The sequence below is a fragment of the Phocoena phocoena genome, chromosome 6 (assembly GCF_963924675.1).
Source record: "Phocoena phocoena chromosome 6, mPhoPho1.1, whole genome shotgun sequence".
NCBI lineage: Eukaryota > Metazoa > Chordata > Mammalia > Artiodactyla > Phocoenidae > Phocoena > Phocoena phocoena.
In genome coordinates, this window is record NC_089224.1 from 5,578,151 (window position 1) to 5,600,421 (window position 22,271).

The 22,271-nt window shown below is 38.5% G+C and overlaps 1 protein-coding gene across 1 annotated transcript in view; it reads left to right on the forward strand.

Annotated features, from left to right (window-relative positions):
• Positions 1-22,271, forward strand: part of GALNTL6 (polypeptide N-acetylgalactosaminyltransferase like 6) — a 1,146,418-nt gene that overhangs the window by 509,618 nt on the left and 614,529 nt on the right. The window contains exon 4 of the mRNA XM_065878925.1: positions 6,791-6,957. Coding sequence (XP_065734997.1) covers positions 6,791-6,957 — 167 coding nt within the window. The remainder of the gene's footprint in view (positions 1-6,790; positions 6,958-22,271) is intronic.

Below are 22,271 nucleotides of genomic sequence, written 5' to 3' on the forward strand. Positions count from 1 at the left end.
GGGGTGTTAAAGTCCCCTACTATGATTGTGTTCCTGTTGATTTCCCCTTTTATGGCTGTTAGCATTTGACTTATGTACTGAGGTGCTTCTATGTTGGGTGCATAAATATTTGCAATTGTTATATCTTCTTCTTGGATTGATCCATTGATCATTATGTAGTGCCGTTCTTTATCTCTTGTAACATTCTTTATTTTAAAGTCTATTTTGTTTGATATGAGAATTGCTACTCCAGCTGTCTTTAGATTTCCATTTGCATGGAATATCTTTTTCCATCCCCTCACCCTCAGTCTGTATGTGTCCCTAGGTCTGAAGTGGGTCTCTTGTAGACAGCATATATACAGGTCTTGTTTTTGTATCCATTCAACCAGTCTGTATCTTTTGGTTGGAGCATTTAATCCATTTACATTTAAGGTAGTTATCGATATGTATGTTCCTATCACCATTTTCTTAATTGTTTTGGGTTTATTGTAGGTCTTTTCCTTGTCTTGTGTTTCCTTTCTAGAGAAGTTCCTTTAGCATTTGATGTAAAGCTGGTTTGGTGGTGCTGAATTCTCTTAGCTTTTGCTTGTCTGTAAATATTTTAATTTCTCCCTTGAATCTGAATGAGATCCTTGCTGCGTAGAGTAATCTTGGTTGTAGGTTTTTCCCTTTCATCTCTTTAAATATGTCCTGCCAGTCCCTTCTGGCTTGCAGAGTTTCTGCTGAAAGATCTGCTGTTAACCTTATGGGGTTTCCCTTGTATATTATTTGTTTTTTTTCCCTTTATGCTTTCAATATTTTTTCTTTATATTTAATTTTTGATAGTTTCATTTATATGTGTCTTGGTGTGTTTCTCCTTGGATTTATCCTGTATGGGACTTTGTGCGCTTCCTGGAGTTGATTGACTATTTCGTTTCCCATATTAGGGAAATTTTCAACTATAATCTCTTCAAATATTTTCTCAGTCCCTTTCTTTTTCTCTTCTTCTTCTGGCATCCCTATAATTTGAATGTTGGTGTGGTTAATGTTGTCCCAGAATTCTCTGAGATTGTCAATTCTTTTCATTCTTTTTTCTGTATTCTGCTCTGCAGTAGTTATTTCCACTATTTTATCTTCCAGGTCGCTTATCTGTTCTTCTGCCTCAGTTATTCTGCTATTGATTCCTTCTAGAGAAATTTTAATTTCATTTATTATGTTGTTCATCGTTTATTTGCTCTTTAGTTCTTCTAGGCCCTTGTTAAACGTTCTTGTGTTTTCTCCATTCTAGTTCCAAGATTTGGGATCATCTTTACTATTATTACTCTGAATTCTTTTTCAGGTAGACTGCCTATTTCCTCTTCATTTGGTCTGGAGGGTTTTTACCTTGCTCCTTCATCTGCTGTGTGTTTCTCTGTCTTCTCATTTTGCTTAACTTACTGTGTTTGGGGTCTCCTTTTCACAGGCTGCAGGTTCGTAGTTCCTTTTGTTTTTGGTGTCTGCCCCCAGTTACTAAGGTTTGTTCAGTGGGTTGTGTAGGCTTCCTGGTGGATGGGACTGGTTCCTTTGTTCTGGTGAATGAGGCTGGATCTTGTCTTTCTGGTGGGCAGGACTGTGTCTGGTGGTGTGTTTTGGGGTGTCTGTGACCTTATTATGATTTTAGGCGGGCTCTCCGCTAATGAGTGGGTTTGTGTTCCTGTCTTGCTAGTTGTTTGGCATAGGGTGTCCAGCACTGGAGATTGCTGGTTGTTGAGTGGAGCTGGGTGTTAGTATTGAAATGGAGATCTCTGGTAGAGCTTTTGCTGTTTGATACTACGTGGAGCCAGGAGGTCTCTGTTGGACCAATGTCCTGATCTCGGCTCTCCCACCTCAGAGGCACAGGTCTGACACCCGGCCGGAGCACCAAGACCCTTTCAGCCTTACAGCTCAGAAGAAAAGGGAGAAAAAATCAAGTGAGAAAGAAAAGAATAAAGTAATTAAAGTACAAAAAAATAAAAAAAAAAAGAAAAAATTAAAAAGCAATTAAAAAAAGAAAGGGAGAAAAGAGAGTGACAAAACAGATCCACCAATGATAACAAGCACTAAAAATCAATACTAAAAAATAAAAAAAAGTGGACAGACATAACCCTAGGACAAATGGTAAGAGCAAAGCTATACAGACAAAATCACACTAAGTCCACCGCCTGAATTTTGGGATGATTTGTTGTTTATTCAGGTATTCCAGACATGCAGGGCACATCAAGTTGATCGTGGAGATTTAATCCGCTGCTCCTGAGGATGCTGGGAGAGATTTCCCTTTCTCTTCTTTGTTTGCACAGCTCCTGGGATTCAGCTTTGGGTTTGGCCCCGCCTCTGCATGTAGGTCGCCTGAGGGCGTCTGTTCTTCGCTCAGACAGGACGGGGTTAAATGAGCAGCTGCTTCCGGGACTCTGGCTTGCTCAGGCCGGGGGAGGGAGGGGCACGGAGGGAGGGGCACGGAGGGCGGGGCGGGCCTGCGGCGGCAGAGGCGGCGTGACGTTGCACCAGCCTGAGGCGCGCCGTGCGTTCTCCCAGGGAAGTTGTCCCTGGATCCCGGGACCCTGGCAGTGGCGGGCTGCACAGGCTCCCCGGAAGGGGGGTGTGGAGAGTGACCTGTGCTCGCACACAGGCTTCTTGGTGGCGGCAGCAGCAGCCTTAGCGTCTCATGCCCGTCTCTGGGGTCTGCGCTGTTAGCCGCGGTTCGTGCCCATATCTGGAGCTCGTTTAGGCGGTGCTCTGAATCCCCTCTCCTCGCGCACCCGGAAACAATGTTCTCTTGTCTGTTAGGCAGGTCCAGACTTTTTCCCGGACTCCCTCCCAGCCAGCTGTGGTGCGCTAGCCCCCTTCAGGCTGTGTTCACGCTGCCAACCCCAGTCCTCTCCCTGGGATCTGACCTCCGAAGCCAGAGCCTCAGCTCCCAGCCCCGCCCGCCCCGGCGGGGGAGCAGACAAGCCTCTCGGGCTGGTGAGTGCCGGTCGGCACCGATCCTCTGTGCGGGAATCTCTCCGCTTTGCCCCCCGCACCCCTGTTGCTGCGCTCTCCTCCGTGGCTCTGAAGCTTCACCCTCTGCCACCCGCAGTCTCCTCCAGTGAAGGGGCTTCTATAGTGTGGAAACGTTTCCTCCTTCACAGCTCCCTTCCCGAGGTGCAGGTCCTGTCCCTATTCTTTTGTCTCTGTTTATTCTTTTGTCTTTTGCCCTACCCAGTTACGTGGGGAGTTTCTTGCCTTTTGGGAGATCTGAGGTCTTCTGCCAGCCTTCAGTAGGTGTTCTGTAGGAGTTGTTCCACATGTAGATGTATTTCTGATGTATTTGTCGGGTGGAGGGTGAGCTCCACGTCTCACTCCTCCGCCATCTTGAAGCTAGGGACATCCGTTTGCCCCAGAACTTTTGATCTGACCTTTTTCAGAGATGAGGGTGCGCATTCAGTTGGCTATCTGCTGGTACTTATCAGAGGATCCTCTTGGCAAGTCTTGGGATGGTGATGCTATGGAGATAGTGGCAGTGCCCTGGCATCAATGCTAGAGCCTATCACTGTGTCTCCTGTAAATCAGATCTTTTTCTGAGCAATACACATATACAAATAGATAGATGGATAGATAGATAGATGGATAGATAGATAGATAGATATGCACACATAGGTACATACATAGGCAGGTAGATGTGTATATCATATATACGATTGCTCTGTTACCGAACTCAGGTTCAGCTGTTCGCTGCTCAAAAGCCAATCATTGGAGAGGCAAGTGTCAGTAGAGGGGAAAGGTGCTTTAATCAGAAAAGCCGGCAATCTGGGGAAAAGGTGGACTCGTGTCCTGAGACCAGCTCTGAAGATTCTGCTCAGCCATGACAGTTTTTACAGGAGAAAAGGGGGAAGAATCTCAGGGAATCATCGAGGCAGGAGGTTGGGTTCTGCATCTCCATTGCGTGCAGACTGGCTGACTCTCTCTTCAGATGGCATCTTGTCCGAGTGATCTGCCAGCAGGATTCCTAAGGGGATTGTTAGAGGCAGAGAGCCCGTGATTCTTTAACTACTCCATTCCTCATTCTTCTTTTTATCTAGGAAAAGAATCACCAGGTTAGACGAGGCATGGTGTGCATTCAGGAGAGCGTAAGTCAGGAGTTGGTTTCGGTTGCTTACTGATCTCATTCCTATAATTAGATTCTTTCAGGGTTAGAGGGGAACAGGAATGGACAAACAGAAAAGGAGCGAAAGAGCTGGTTTCATGTTCAACTAGGTATCATTTTGACACCTCAAAGTTAATGTGGTCAAAAGTGAACTCATGTTTACCCTCAAGCCTTGCAACCCTCAAATGCCCCTTACACACAGTGCTCTGATGTAGGTCTGTATTTCATAGATCAGTTTCCTATGTCCAAAACATGGGCGTCCTCCTTAACTGTTTCTCCCAGAAAGTTACTAAGTCATATCAGTTCTTTTCCTAAATATATCTCGAACTGGTCTTTTGCAGGCCACTTTTAACTCTCACTTGCATTTCTGTAGCACTTTGCGAATTGCTTCAGGGGCCTCTCTCAAATGCTTGTATGGCACCCTGTTATACTCCTACATATTGATTCCCCTTTAAAGTTTTAACTGTCTCTTTACTCTTCTGTGTATCCTATTGTATTGTAAACATCTTAAAGTTGGAGAGTAGGGTATTTTTCATTCTTTTATCTCCACTTTGCTTCCTGGCTTAGAGAAAACCCTCAGCAAATCATTGGGACTTGAGAGCATGAATGAATAGAAGGATATTTTCACCTTCCCTGTGTGGTAGTACTTTGAACTTACATAGAAATTACTGAAAACATTTTTATGAGGGAAAGCCCTTTTTGCACATGGCTAGTCTTGCATTCTCTTATGTCTGCCTTTTTTTCTGAATGGATTGTAGATAGGTGTTAAACATCTCTTTAAAGCCCTAAGCCTATTGATTGCTTTTCATGTATTACTCTGAATGCAATTCCTATTTCATTAATAAGCAAGCGATATGTACAGTGTCTCCTCTTAATGTTTAAAAACTAATTTGCCTTCTTGGGGATATCAGTTACATTCCCAGAGCATTGTTAGGTATGGTGTTTTGTATTATCCTGAGTATTGATACAGGAAAGCACATTTGTCTTGGGCTCTTGTCTTTGTTGAGAAGGATGGATGGCTCTACTTAATTACGATGAGATGTGCTGAATTAATTTAGCACTCTTTTCCACATTTGTGCATTAGATGTGAAAGCATCCATCTCACTACACTCTCTTGGAAATCACTGACAGATCTGTTTCATATATTGCTTTTTTAAATTATTTTATGTTATCCTACAAGGAACTTCATGTTTTTTTCTAGTATTTTCATGTCCATTTCATGGTATCCTTTTGATGGTCTTTTCCAGTGCTTGTCATTGCACTTGAAAACCTCTAAATCTCTTGTTTGATAAATATTGTTACAAATTTTAAAATTTAGATTAAATAATTGATAATAAAAGGACAAGATAAAAAAGAAATGTCTATATTCAAATTATTTGTCTAAATTATTTCATTTTATTTTATCTTCCAGGATAGTTAAATTTTTTTGCTTTAATTACATCATATTCTATTATCTGAAGCTGCAAGGCAAGATCTCTTTGTTTTACATCCACAGTGATATTTAAGATATCCTATTGAGATCATAGTAAAATGAAACGTTGAGATAACTGACTAAAAAACCATATTTTAAGTAATGTTTTGAATATGCTGGTACATGTCTATACATCTTGGTAGAATCTATGCATACTTCAAATTCACACCATAATATCTGGACTAGACAGTAGCCAGTGTCTTGGCAAAAGATGAAATAATAGATGTTCCTGTATTTAAACAGAAACCGCGTTTCTTTCCAGATTTCCACTCTCTTTTTGTTTGTTTTCATGTTATCCATACCAGACAAATCACTAAATTTGGTAATTGATTGAAAGTTTATCCTATTTTAGTTTTGAAATAACTTAAAGATTGCACAAACTTAAATTAATTCATTATCTTTAATGAAGCTTGGGCAACTATGACCAGTGCTGAACGAAGAATTAAATCAGATTTGAGACCAGCTTTCTGCCCTGATGTGGCTTATGAATTACTTAAATAAATCACAAATATTGAAAGAATAGCCGTGACATATACTAAATTGCTTTAAACTATGCCAGAATTTAAAACCTACTTCCTATTTGGCACCTCAGATTGTTTTACAGTGAAAACAGCATCAGGAGGTTTCTCTGTATAGTTTTCATTAGGAATGTGGTCGTGTCATGATTTGGATCTTAATGTAATCTTATCAGTGTGTGACCATTTAAGATTAAATCTTCATTTATTTCACTTGAAGACTCTTTTCTCGCCTAGAGCCTTAAATACTGCCCAGCTGTGGAAACAGACCACAACCAAAACTGATTAATTGGGCATAAATAATACAGAAGTTAAATTTCCAAACTTTCCCGGAAAGTTTAACATTAGCTGTGTGCTCAGTGGAAATGATGTTAATACATATAATTTATCCTTATTACTATTAGAGAACATATTGACAAGAGCACAACATTTCAGGAAGCACAAGTGTGCTTCTTACCTTGTTTTTGAGCCATTGGTATAACAGAGGATAAATAATTATGTCATTAAGAGTGAGTGTGAAAGGAGATCATTAATGAGTTCCAGGAATGGGTAGAGTAAGTATGATGATGTAGAAGCTTTGGTTGGGCAAGTACTAGGCAAAGTCTAATTTTCACAGTTGTCTGATAATACAATGAGTCAATGGCAGTATAAGACATATTACAGTCTTGTATCTGATATAGCCTTTCCTTCCTCTGTCATCTCCAGCTGTAAGCACAAGATGTACCTGGAAAGGCTACCAAACACCAGCATCATTATCCCATTCCATAACGAAGGCTGGACTTCACTCCTCCGGACCATCCACAGCATCATCAACCGAACCCCAGAAAGTCTGATTGCAGAAATCATCCTGGTCGATGACTTCAGTGATAGAGGTAAGATGTTAATAATATTTTATGTGATTCTCTTACCACCTACGTAATCATTACTGGCTTTTAAAATAAAGCAGGTGATCATTGTGATGGTTTCTTTCTAATTCTATCTGAAAGGAGATGATAAAGTTTTGTCTATGTTGTGATGCTGTGATTTCATAAAATGTTGACCAAAATGCGAAAGGAATTGAACGAAAGGTTACGGGCATCATTTGGGGACCTATAAGAAATTTGTATTACATTTCTGTTGTAAATTAGAGAGGTATTGGCAGAATGCCTCAAATTCTACCTGCAGCTTCAGGACAAATGTAAAATATGTTACGGTAAGTACATATGAATGGTGAAATATTCCAGTAGAACCAGAAAATCTGTTCCCCTTTCTGAAAAGGATCTGCTCTGTTATTTACCAGTGTGATACATTCTCCAGGCTGTGCTTGTTTTACTTCATAAATACTGGAAATTATAAGTAACACAAATAAATATTTTTACTTGGCAATTTTAGCTATTTTATCATATCTGAACAATAATAACAGCAGAAAGGCCTGGAATGCGGTGTATTAGAAAATTTGACACAGTTCTACTCTTTTTTTTTTTTTTTTACTGTTCTCATGAACGCAGTTTGGTTTATAAGTCAGGGGAATAAGATTATAGAAAGTTTCTTGAGATTAGGACTTGATAAATCATATTCACTCTAAATAGGGGAAAGTAAAATTCTTCTTGGCTGGTGTGAGTGGAGAGGCGGAAACCTTTTCTAAAGATATTCATCTACCTTCTGTTTCCTTGCATGAAGGAGCTCTGTTTAACTGTACTGTATGTGTGTAAGAAAGAGTGGCAGGAAATGAGTTTGCGTGTTATTCTTATGCCTTCAAGAACATGCATCTTGACATCCTGTGGATTAATTGAGGTTTTGGAAATTTCATTTGCAACAGAAACATTTTCTTCGTAGTACTTAAAAATTCTGTAGAAGTAAAACTGCTTGGTGTGTTAGCTTTGAGGTTCCTTTAGCATTTTTGTCTGCAATGGTTCACTTCAAAAACTGATTCAGGGTTTGCCAATAATTCATATGTGTTGAAGTTCGTAGGCCAAAAAAAAAGGTTGTCTATTGTTCTATTAAAATAGTAAACTACAAACTTGGTAATTTAGGTTGATTTCAAAGTAGTTTTTGCCTTGCATTGCTTATATAGTTGTGTGTTCAATAAGTATCTAAATCAGTGTCTAATAAGTACCTGAATTAAATGTATTACTTAAAATTAATTTAAATAACACATTGATTTCTTTTTTATTCTAATTGAGGCTACTTATTTCAAAGCAGTCATTACCACCTCAGGCTAAAAATAGGCATTTCATGTGTTAAAGCTAAAACTGTGCTTTTAAATAAAAGAATGAAAAGGGGGATAAAGATCTGGGGCCACACATCACCAAATAAATGGCGTTGTTTGATTGACTGGTACCAAGAGAAATAAGACAGTGTATCTGTGGACAATTTTCTACATAATTAACTTTGTCTTGGTAAACTGTTTCCTACAGCAGAATTTTGACCTGGGGGTAATAAAGTAGGAGACACTTGGTAGCAGTACACTGGTTTGTAGAGTTTCTGCTGGATATTTCTCAAAGGTATTTTTCAGCTGAAAGTCTCTAAAGAGGGAGAAAATAGTGGCATCTCCTTTTGTCTTGAGTTTAAATCATTGTCATCTCTGTATGGTAGCGACTTTGATAGACTGTCCCTTCTGTAGCGACTTTGATAGACTGTCCCTTCTGCTTAGAATGTTACCCAGGAAGGAAGTGTGTTCTGCATGGTCCATGCCATTGCTGTTTGTGACATGAAGCAACACAGAAAGGATTGGTTGGGAGAGTAATGGTGATTTTGACTTTGCTGCGGGACATTTTTAAGGATAATCATTATTTTAATGCTTTCGTAAATCTTTCCTTTAGTTACTCTATTCCTGTGAACTATCAAGTTGAAAGTCGTATTTTATGATCATTAAACTTTCAAACGGGAAAGCTTTTTGAATATTGCTTTTCATTTTACTAGCCTGACGATAGTGTAAGACTAAACGTTGAAAGACATGTGATAAAAATACTTCCACAAATCTTTTAGAATATACCATAATTCTAAAGGTGCATGGAATAAGAGAAGCCCTTCTTTCAAATTTTCGTTTCAGATTACAGAATCTCTTCTGATAAAATATTAGGGTTTAGGTGAACCTAAAAGCATCACTCCTGCTTTCTGAATTGTGAGAAATCTAGAAAATCAACATGGTAAACACAGGTTAGAATCCTGATACCAGCTATGAACTGTATGACTTTGGGTAAATTAACCTCGCGGTGTCTCAAATTCCTTATCAAAATGGGGATAAGTAGCTCATTAGTTATCTAAGTACCTCCTCCCGGGAGATTGTGATGAAGACCTACTTTGATGGCTGAAGGAACTGTGCTCCACAGGACAGCAACTGCTCTCAACTTCTGACCACTCCTCCCCAAATACTGTCCAGAAACACAACATCAATATTCTACATACTTTTGTGAGGAGATCCTCTCAATTTAATGAAATCTTATTCACAAAATTGAATCAGTCAGTCCTCTGTCTATGTGTCCATCCATCCATCCATCATCTACCCATCTACCTATCACCTACCACCTCGCCCCCACAACCGCAGTTGCAACAGAAGTTATTTAGAAGTCATGCCTTCATAGAAGGCATATGAAGATGAATTCTGGTCATTTATAACATGTTGGAAAAATTAGGACTGCCTTAACATTTTTTTTTTTAAATCTCCAGTTTTACTAATAAGCAGGTAGTTTATACGGGTAATGAAGAAAAATGAAATTTTCTCCCTCCCTAAATTATGTCAGTGACCTTAATGTTTATCAAAAATCCCTTTCAGGATTGTTTTTACTATTGTAAGAGAAGGAAGATACTTCCAGCCATCTCTTGTTTACAGGGCCTCTAAGACAAAGAAGTTTTCTCTGCTTTTTAGTCAGATATGATGCATAGCCATGCTGTTAAAAGCTATTATACTTTATGCTTTTTTTTTGACTTTTGGACAACCCAGAAATCGGAGTATTTTCCACCGCTTCTTTAAAAATCAAGTTAAGTAGGCTAGACAAATTTTAAAGGACAAGAAAATATAGGGGATTTTTTTGGTTTCCTTCGGGAAATTATTTCTGAAATGTTACACTTCATATTTATTTTCAGAAATATATTCTAGTTCCAAGTCTTTTCAGTATGCATTTTAACACCTTTGCACTATAGCTCTTTTGAATATTCTCTAATGTCCTTTGGCTAAAGGCAATAAATTTTGACAAGATTTAATCAAACATTACTGCTTTATATTTTATGTCTTCCAGGTCAGTAGAATAGCTACACATAAAAAAAAAAAAAAGGAAAGCCAACATGTTAGCCATGTTAATAGTACAAGTGCAATATCGCTTGGAATTCATAGTACCAAAAAATGTAATCCTTCTATGATTGGTGAATTCTGCAAAATTGGTTTCATAGCAGTAGAGAAAAAAATACTAAAGTATTTTTGAATTATAAAATCACTGCAAAGTGCTTTCTAAAAATCAGTTTGAATTTACCCAGTTGACCCAGTTATCAAAATGCTTTTAAAAAATGAACATCCCAGCACTTCTCAGTTTAGATATTCTTCCTGAAATGAGCTTGGTAAACAGAGTGTTGTTTCAGCCTCAGAACATAAGCCTACTGTCTATAAAAACAGGAAGGTGCAGGCCTACAGGTAAATTTCAAAACCAATGCCATGTTTTTGCTATCTGACACTTAACAAAGTTAGTGAATATATATTTTTTTTTTTCAGTAAGCTCTCAGAAATACATTTAACAACTTAACTTGAGGCTTCTAACAAGACTTCATGATGACTTTAAAGCAGGACTAATCCTGGGCTTATCTCCAAATTCCAGGCAACCTTCACGGCATCCACACGGAAAATGTTGAAATGTGTGAACTAAGCTGGGGCTTAGCCTCAGAGACAGGGCAGATTTGAACCTGACAGTTCTCTAAAGTTTGTGTGCTTAGAGGAATTCAAGTTTAAACCGAGGGAACTCACAGGAGAATTGCTGATACACCTCCCTTAATGCAGGTGTGAGGGCACTATTGTGCCCTGGATGTGTGTGTACTTACACACACACATGCACACTAACTCACTCTCACCCCTGCTTGTTTCAAACTTCCTGGACAGGAAAAGTAGGGAGCTGAGTGTTAGAGTTTCACAAAGACCTCTTATTCTCCATGTTCTAGTTAGAGGGAAAATCACAAACTTTAAAACTATCCTTCCGATCTAGCAAAGTCAGCCACTTTAGAGAAATCTAGTTTACTTTTCCTCAGAGAACATAGATCCTCGCCACTCAAAGTGTGGTCCATGGATCAGCAACGTCAGCATCACTTTGAAGCTTATCAGTCATGCAGACTGTCGGGCTCCATCCAGATATATCAGAATCTTCACTTCAACAAAACCTATGTGTCATTTTTATGCAAATCAGGGTTTCAGAATAATTGTCATGTGTCTCAGAATTGGGGCTGGAGCTTCAGTGAGTAATATAAATGCATAAATAGCTTAATTTCCAAAATCTCCTGTGTCTTCTCCATATTATTTTGACGTACATTTTTCTACTCTTATTATTTAGCACTTAATTGGTATTGGATTTATAAATCTGCAAGGGGAAATTTGGGATGGGAATTCGATAGTATTACCTCTACATTATTTTATGTGACATTTGTGATAACATTTCTTTGATAAATGTTGGCATTTTCACAAGTTTATAGACATTTACTATGCCTTCTCATGAACTCCTTTTGTAGCATTTTATGTGGAATTTCAGGTTACTGCTGTTACTCCTCCTTTGCCAATTTTCCTTCTTTGTTATACCAATGTGCCTTCCAATATTTTGTAGATCTAATTTGCTTTGAAATCATTTAATAATTTTCGTGCCAAATTCAGAAATCACATGTATGTGTATACATACGCACACACAATTTCTTTAAAGGTCCATATTACCATCAAAATCTTAGACTCTTCACATAGATAAATGTGTTTATAAATCTTTAAAATACTGAGAATATTTTAAGTCATTTCACAAGTGGTAATGATGAGTCTTGAATTCCAGGTTCTACTTTACTCAGATAGTCTCCAAGTATACCATTAAGGAAAGTTTCCATAACCAGACAAATCAGTTGGCACAAGTTTTACAACTGTTCAAAGCTGGAAGGTATCATTGGTGTGAAAAGGTTGTAAAATAGATGAAGAATGGTAGTGCATTTCTATCTTAAATGATAAAATACTAACACTAAAGTGCATATAAAGATTCAGGGGTGACAGTCAACGGAAATGCCTTTGTGCTGGTTTTCCGTCAGGCCACTAGACTGTAAGACAAGCCATTTTTATGTCTCAGATTTATTGAGTGCCGGTCACTCTAAGTGAATCTTGGAATTGCTTAGGTTTATTATTCAGATTTCAAGTTGTAAGGATAATTGCATTTTAAAATCAAAATACAATATTAAATACTAATAAGTAACAGGAACTAAGAAGATATTATAAAATTCAACTGTACACTTTTAGAAATTTATCATCACCTGCTATAGAAGTGAAAGAAAGCTGATTGATTTCTGGTGATAAATTTGCATATCATGCCGCATAAGGATGAAATGTACAGTTTTAATAAAACTGTTCTGTTTTAGCAATTATTTTTGTGTCTGCCGCCTAAGGGAGTCCAGGGCATAGAGTCGTAAATATGAACGTAGAACAGTTATATGTTCTCTAAGTCAGAGGAAAATAGGGAAGACAATTTATAAAGTGTACATTCCGCAAGTTCCAAAACACAAAATCAACTCATAAAAATGTCTTTACGTGTTTGTAAAATATGAGTCCTACTCATCAGTGGCAGAATATGCTTTGAATAGAAGCTGTCTCGGAAGGCAAAGCACTCCTGGGATTTCTCTCCCTCTTACTTTTAAACAAAAACTCCAGTCTCACGTGTTGTAAATGTCTGTGTAAACAAAGGACCATATCTGACAAAATAACGAGTTATGCGTCCTTGCTGAGCCTGATATTTGCCATATTGTTTAGACCAGCACTTTGCTTTCTCCTTTTTCTTCTGTAGAGCAAATGCGAATAATCCCTGCAGTTTTCAGGACTGTTCCTGAGCGTTACACACAATCACGAGGGTCACAATCCTCATGAATACCACTGGAATGCTTTCTTTATTCTGGTAGAAACAGCCCGTTTTAAGTAGATCCTTTTTTTTGCAGATTAGGATAAAAGGTCTTCAGATTCTGTAAAGGTATATGTTTTTCTTGATGAATTGTTTTATGAATTAGCCTCTATAAGACTGGCACTGGACGGTTCAGAATTTGGGGGATTATATCCTCTGTCTTCTCAATAAAGTCCTAATATATCAAATTTGATGAAATTTATTTGTTTCAGTTCAATTTCAGTAAAATTTATATTTGATTAAATAAAGATACATGTGCTGAAACTTCCACACAAATAGACATTTTTATGTGGTGTTAGAAACTGTTTTTAAAATGTTCTAATGTAGAATTTGAGACTAGAGTGTTGGAATGGACCAGTTCTAGATGAATTTTGAACACAAAAATAAGTATCTTGGAAAATAGAATGAAGAGGCACACTTAAGTTCTGTTTTCTAGTTGGGCTGTAGTTAGGTATCATATATAATATTAAAGCATATTTCACAGTTGAAAAATTTTGTTACTGCTTTCTTTTCCTTTATCATTTAAAAAAGATTTTGTGTACTCGAATGAATGAGATAAATTTAAAATACTGTTAATTCCTGTGAGGTCTTCAAAAATGCCCACACAGAAAATTTTGTCAATTTAGGGGTTGTAAGTATTTATATTTCCTCTATTGGTTGCTTTTAAGTTTTTTAAAAATATTTTCATTTTGAAGAAATGATAAATCTCATCTAATTGTCATTTTTTTAACTAGCATTTTGCTATTTTACAGTTCTATTCTCTTTAAATATTAGCTTGAGGCATATGAAATAGTCAGTTTTTGTAGAACATTAATGGCTGGCTGATCATTTCATGTATTTCAACCTTAATAACCAACCATCTTAAAACCTCTCTCTGAATTGAATAATTATTTAGGGCTCATGTTTGAAATCAGTCCTTTTAAAGATAGGGAAGGGCAGCTCCCATCCTCAGGTGGTGGGTAAGCCCATCTGGCTTTCCAGTTGCTTTTTCTGGATGAAAACTCCACATGGATGAATTCATATGGGTTTGGCATAGAAGGGGATGTTTCTTTTCAAAGCAAAACCGTTACAGCTCACCAATGTCACAAGGCATGACTTCCTCAAGAAAAATAAATTATGCAGTTCATTTTATGGCAGATTAAATCCCATTTATTTTCCTCGCAGACAGCTGTTTTGAGTAGGATAGTCACTCATATGAAACCATTTTGTGGATCTGGGTCTTCAGATCTTGGGTAGGGATGACTTCCTCTGATGAAACAAAAGGCTATGTTGTGTGATGATTTCTCTTGTCAGCAAACTTCAGCTGGTGAGCTTTAATAATAAAATGTTTTGCATTTCAAACAATCCTTTTTTGATGCCTAAAGGTCCACCTGCTCTTAATTTTTTAAAAAAATCACTGCATGGACGCAATGAAAAAAAACACAAATATTTCCTCCTTTATCTTGAATGATAACACTTCCTTAGAAAATGATCAGTCTCTCGTCAGTCAGGGTTTTTGATAAGCCGACAAGTTTTAAACATCGAGTGCATCTGTATTGATAAAACACATTTTAACACAATAAGAATTGTCTTTTATGTCAACTGAGGAACAATTCCACGTTAGACCGGTAAGATCTATGAGATGAAGGAAATTGCAGGTGACCTGGCACATTTGTACCCTTTTATAGATGAATCAATGGAGACTCAGGGGAGGTGACATCCTAGGTCACACACTAGGTCAACTTTATATGCTGAGATAAATGCTGGATTAACCTCAAATGGATGGTTTTTCTGCTTAGGCATGCAGGGTTCCTCTCCTCTGTAGTTTTCTCAGACATCTAATTCTGAGAAGCTAGAACCATTCTGATACTATCTTCAATTTGATAAAACTGTACTACAGTTACATAGACACTCTAGATAATTGAATCTAATTTATTACCCATTTTCTCACCTTAGGAGCAGGGTCGTAATAGAAACCATCATTTCACTGTGTACACACACACAGTAGAATGAAGAATTCATGAGAAAAGTAATGACTTGAGCACACAAATCCCAGTGTCCAAATGGCCTTTTAGCCCTGCAGGGGGCCAATCAGGGCTTTCCTCCTGGAGCAAAGAGTGTTTCTAACATTCTGAAAGGCTCACAAAGTAATGAAATAGGGCATAAAACATAGTTAGACATGTTTCATGTGGCTTCCCAGGCTGATTCAAAGTAGAATTTACCGAGGTAAGTGAATGGATTTTAGGCTGTCCTCTTGTAAATCATCTGAGTCTGTCTTTACTCTGGATGTATTGTTCCAGATTTAGGCAGCCTCACTTCACAGAAACCAAGACACTTCTGAGATTGCCGGGGCCACTCTTGTGTAAAATGTCCCCAGAAAACGAGAGTCTTTCTGAGACAGAGCAGCTGGGCTGGGGGTGAAGGGGTAGGGGTGAATGGGCAAATATCTAACATTGGATACTCATGAGATACACATCGTTGATTTTCCCTTTATTTATTTTTGTCTTATCTACTAAAACTCTAAGTGGAATATATTTATGTTTACAAGCCACTTGGAAAACTAGTAGGTGCCTCATAGCTCAGAAAACACTGACCCCAACGTTGTAGGGGGACAGTGACAAGGGAAGCTTAATTTTATGTCTTGAATGAACTTAAGCTCCGTCACTTATGATTTTGAGTTTTGCATATTTCTGCAGGATAAATTAAGGCCACCTCCAACCTAATGGAGGTACGCTTAGGGTTTAAAGTAAAATTTAAGCAATTGATTTTTTTCGGGTTGGGTACATTTTTTTTCCTCTAGTTTTGCTCAGTTTAAGCACTGCTTCTTAGAAAATAAAGGTTCTATGAAGAAAAGAAGATACTTGTTTATTTTATAGTACTGTTATAAAATTATGGACTCATGGAACAGATACAAATACTGCAAGCAGTTAACAACCTATGTGTTAGAGTCTTGAATCCAAGTCTCACCTCTGCCACTTCAGGCCTGGAGACCTTAGAAAGGATTGATGTGACCTTAGATTTCAGAAACAAGAAGACACAATTTCACTATTTTTTTCACTTTCAAAAAAAAAAAAATCTCTCTAAACTGAAAGGTTAGGAAAAACACGTCGCTCACTATAGAGAGGAGATAGCAGGACAATCCGTGACCACTTCAAATAAGTTCGTGCTTGAAGGTCTAAACGATTGCCATGTGCTTGGAGAAATTACATAATTTACCTTTTAACCGTGAATAATCTTCATGAAATGATGATGAAGGAAATAACTTCCCAAGACTGGAGTCAGGTAAATATAGTGTCTGTATCTATAAAAAGGCACATTTCAGTTTCCAAAGTTCAGTGCACTTGTTTTTGATCTTTGCAAAATTTCTAAAGTGATTGCATCAGTGCTTTTTAAGGAACACTTCTGGATAATAGTAATGCTCATAGTAATACCCATAGTCGCATGAAGCACTAGGAGTCAGTACAAGTTTGTTAAATTTCAGTCAGACATCATCCCCAGGCGGGTATGACTTCCAAGCTCAGATTCTCTTAGACCTGGGACTTCCTCCCCACGCCCGGGAGTGACCATAATATATCTCCTGAGACCGAATGGACCAAACTGTCCCTTGGCTCCCAGGTGCAACAGATAGCTTTCCTAGACCACTCTTATAATCATCTGGGGTTACCCCAGATCGCATGGCACCAAGCAGCCTATACTCACCTGCTAAACCACTTTTTCACGCTTCTCTATGAAAGGTGAAACATACACGAGTGGAGGTGTCTCCATGGAAACAGAAGCTGGACTGAGCCCAAGATGCCCTAGTAAGAAGACTCTTGGTTGTACCATAAGCTCCTGGGAATCCCTGGACATATTTTTGCTGGCCGTAATCTTTGCGTTTTCCTTTACCCTATACATCAGTATGAAGCCCTGAAGAGACCCAAATGGCTTGGCAGTCCTGACAACTTACCTAAGACCATAGGCGACATGGTTGTCTTATAAATTCCCATAGGTCCCTCAATGCAAAAGGATTTATGAATCAAAAGGAGAAGTCATTGTGATGGACAAAGATTCAGGGGCGTATAAACCAGATCTTCATTTAAATATCTGTAGCTTCTACATAGCAGACAGTCAGCTTAATAGGAGATACTAAAAGCTATAAGCGCATCAGGGATGTATTCTTAGGTGTGTACTTTCTTCCCGCAGGAACACTTTCTCATAACTGGCAAGTGGTACTAATACATAAGGTACACTTTATGATGACTACCTTAATTTTCGCCGAATGATATCCTGGGAACTACATATTCATCTGCAGAGATATGACACATTTCAAAAGTACACAGTATAGTTAAACTGTATAGTTAGTCAAAAAATCAAAGGAGCCAATGCCGATTCTTTTAATTTCTAGGGTGCAGATGTCTTGCTCCTCCTAAATGAGCAGCTTTATTGCCAAGTCTAATAAGGCAACACTTACTAGGGATCAGGGAACTGAGGATTGATTCCCAAAATTGAATCATCAAGTACAGGGGAACCACGAAGTAGACACCACTTAGGAAAAGGAGGGGACTAAAATCAAAATACTATCGCACTTGACTGTATAACCTATTTCAGAACTGCCAATGATTGCACTGCTCTCGGTAAAACTTGTAAGATATTACTAGTTGGTAGAACTTGAAAGAGAATAGCAATGGATACTTGCAATTAAGATATAGTTCCTTCATGTCAGACTGTCGTCCCAAAGGCAAATCTACTATGTGTAATTATTCAGCTCAAATCCAGGTATCAAAGACTGAACTCTTCTGCAGGCCAGAGGCAATTACTTTCAAGCCCTGAATAGAAGTTTGCATTCAGTATCTTCAGCTCGTTTCCTAATTTTCTTCCTCTGTCTCTCCTTGTAATTGAAAGGAATGAACGTACTCTGTGGTTTCATGTTTTGACACCTGTCGGTTAGGATAGTGTGTAAAATAATTCAGCAAATGAATGTCTCATGTCAAACATATGTTTCAAGTTTTAGGAATGCTGGCCACTTAATATCTCTCAAATGTGTTTTTAGCCTCTTTCAGAATTCAAAAGGGTTATCTATTTTGGTAATTTTAGGGAAAACTCTTAGTCTTTACTACAGACTAGTTAATATTTTATGGTAAATTCAAATCCCTTGGCACTGTAGGTTGAGAGCTTCTGATGATTCAGTATGGTGAAGGCTTTTCTGGTGAGAGATGTCAATTACAGGGTGTCACTAGTAACAGATAGAGCAAATGGTCTTTTCAAATTCCTTCAGCCACTGTCCCTTTGAGGATCAGGGAATATCTGCAAGGGAGCTGAAATCTAAAGCGCCCAGTGAGAAAGCTGCCACAGTGCCGCGCATGAATGCTGGGCTTCATCCCCGCTGGAACTGAGGGATGCTTATGGATTAGGGTTCCATACTTGGCCTAAACATTGAAGCCAGGATAAGCTTTTGCCAAGACAATGCTTGGTGAGTAGTATCAGCATCTCCTATTCATTTCAATGTCTGAAAATGTGGTTAATTCTCTTATATTATCAACAATGAGTCAGAAGGGGCAGATGACGGGGCATCGCGTCTGAGGAAGGGCCCCGGGCCACGCTGCACTCTGATAACCAACTAGTCATATCAGCCAGTGCCGCCTCCTTCCTTCCTCTGCCACAAGACTGGGCGGCTAAGTAGGTGATTTGGGCATCACTGTAGGTGTGAATCGTGGCTTTACCTTTACTGATGTTGTCACCATGAACAAGCTATTTATCTCACTTGTCCCATACATGTTGGGAAATTGGGTTTCTGCATATAAGGCAATTAGAACTTCGATGGGTACAAAGTAAGCACTTATTAAATTTAGGCTATTATTATTTTTGCTATAAAATGCTGGAATTGAACTAGATGACTTCTAAATCTATCTCAAAGAATTTTGAGTACAGAATTAGTATCTATGCTTTATAGGTTATTAAAAAAATATTAAACAAGTAATTGTTTCCTTTAAAACTGGACACATAGAATAGTTGCAACACAGTGGTGGGAAGAGTCCCTAAACCTCGACAAAGGACAAACGCACTGTCTTCAGGGGCCTCTGGTATCCCTATGATTTCATCCAGAGGATTTTGAAGCTATACAACTACCACTGAAAATTGTAATTCTGAGTATTGCAGAATCCATTGAGCTCCATATATGAGAATTGAATAATTAATTGAATACTTTAAATAAATATTTTAAAATTTGATTAAATAAATAATTTTACTTAGGGAAGAAAATACATTAGTTTAATTCAATCATGTACTAGTAATTTAAACTCGGATCTTTCTGCTTCATTTGATATTCTTTGTATACCTCCTCTTTCTTATCTGGGGATTGCTTTTACAGTCATTCTTTCTCAGGATTTTTCATGGATGTCCCTTGCTCAACTTTCTCCTTTGAACATTGGTGATCTTCAGGGCCCTACTCACCACCCACAGCTCACGCCATTGTGTGCAGTAAGCTTGAGTGATCTGTTCCCACTTTCTATACAAGTAAACCCTTCTCTTGCTTCTGATGCCAAAAGCTTGGCCTCTGTGCACTGCTCCCAAATTGACTCTCTGAGACAGGGTTCTGGATGAAGTAGAGAAGAAGAGCTTTATTGCTTTGCCAGGTAAAGGGGGATACAGCGGGCTTGTGCCCTCAAAAACTATACATCCCAACCCAGGAGGATTTGATGAGTTTTATAGCAAGTTCAAGGGTGGAGTTGCTGATAAGATTAGGCTTTGTGCAGGGCCTGCACTCCTTTAATCTGGTCTCAGGTGTTCTGATGAGGTTCTGTGTTTCCTTTAATCTGGAATGAAGAATGCTAACATCTTGCATTTGTTGGGGGTTTTAATTCGATAAAGAGCTTAAAGGACTCCAAATTGGAAAAGAAGTAATAAAGCTGTCACCGTCTGCAGATGACATGGTACTATACATAGACAATCCTAACGATGCTACCAGAAAACTACTAGAGCTAATCAATGAATGTGGTAAAGTATCAGGATACAAAATTAATGCACAGAAATCTCTTGCATTTCTATACACTAATGATGAAAAATCTGAAAGAGATATTAAGGAAACACTCCCATTTACCATTGCAACAAAAAGAATAAAATACCTAGGAATAAACGTACCTAAGGAGACAAAAGACCTGTACGCAGAAAACTATAAGGCAATGATGAAAGAAATTAAAGAGGATACAAACAGATGGAGAGATATACCATGTTCTTGGATTGGAAGAATCAACATTGTGAAAATGTCTATACTACCCAAAGCAACCTACAGATTCAATGCAATCCCTATCAAACTACCACTTGCATTTTTCACAGAACTAGAACAAAAAATTTCGCAATTTGTATGGAAACACAAAAGACCCCGAATAGCCAAAGCAATCTTGGAAAAGAAACACGGAGCTGGAGGAATCAGGCTCCCAGACTTCGGACTATACTACAGAACTACAGTAATCTAGACAGTGTGGTACTGGCACAAAAACAGAAATATAGATCAATGGAACAGGATAGAAAGCCCAGAGATAAACTCACGCACATATGGTCACCTTATCTTTGATAAAGGAGGCAAGAATATGCAATGGAGAAAAGCCAGCCTGTTCGGTAAGTGGTGCTGGGAAAACTGGACAGTTACAGGTAAAAGATAAAAGAATGAAATTAGAACACTCCCTAACACCATACACAAAAATAAACTCAAAATAGATTAAAGACCTAAATGTAAGGCCAAAAACTATCAAACTCTTAGAGGAAAACATAGGCAGAACACTCTATGACATAAATCACAGCAAAATCCTTTTTGACTCACCCCCTAGAGAAATGGAAGTAAAAACAAAAATAAACAAATGGGACTTAATGAAACTTAAAAGCTTTTGCACAGCAAAGGAAAACATAAATAAGACGAAAAGACAACCCTGAGAATGGGAGAAAATATTTGTAAATGAAGCAACTGCTAAACGACTAATCTCCAAAATTTACAAGCAGCTCATGCAGCTCAATATCAAAAAAAACAAACAACCCAATCCAAGAATGGGCAGAAGACCTAAATAGACATTTCTCCAAAGAAGATACACAGATTGCCAACAAACACATGAAAGGATGCTCAACATCATTAATCATTAGAGAAATGCAAATCAAAACTACAATATGGTATCACCTCACACAGTCAGAATGACCATCATCAAAAAATCTACAAGCAATAAATGCTGGAGAGGGTGTGGAGAAAAGGGAACCCTCTTGCACTGTTGGTGGGGATGTAAATTGATACAGCCACTGTGGAGAACAGTATGGAGTTTCCTTAAAAAACTAAAAGTAGAACTACCATACGACCCAGCAATCCCACTACTGGGCACATACCCTGAGAAAACCATAATTCAAAGAGAGACATGTACCACAATGTTCACTGCAGCTCTATTTACAATAGCCAGGACATGGAAGCAACTTAAGTGTCCATCGACAGATGAATGGATAAAGAAGATGTGGCACAGATATACAATGGAATATTACTCAGCCATAAAAAGAAACAAAATGGAGTTATTAAGTGAGTTGGATGCACCTAGAGTCTGTCATACAGAGTGAAGTAAGTCAGAAAGAGAAAAACAAATATCTTATGCTAACACATATATATGGAATCTAAAAAAAAAAAAAAAGGTTCTGAAGAACCTAGGGGCAGGACAGGAATAAAGACACAGACGTAGAGAATGGACTTGAGGACATGGGGAGCGGGGAAGGGTAAGCTGGGATGAAGTGAGAGAGTGGCATGGACACATACACACTACCAAATGTAAAATAGCTAGCTAGTGGGAAGCAGCCGCATAGCACAGGGAGATCAGCTCGGTGCTTTGTGACCACTTAGAGGGGTGGGATAGGGAGGGTGGGAGGGAGGCTCAAGAGGGAGGGGATATGGAGATATATGTATATGTATAGCTGATTCACTTTGTTGTAAAGTGGAAACTAACACACCAGTGTAAAGCAGTTATACTCCAATAAAGGTGTTAAAAAAAAAAAGAGCTTAAAGATATTGTTCCGTGTACCCTTTGAGGGGGAACCGGGACCTGCCCCAAGGCTGCACTATTGTGTCTTGGCTACGCCTCCCTTGTCTCTGTATCCCCTTCCTTCCGTGATCA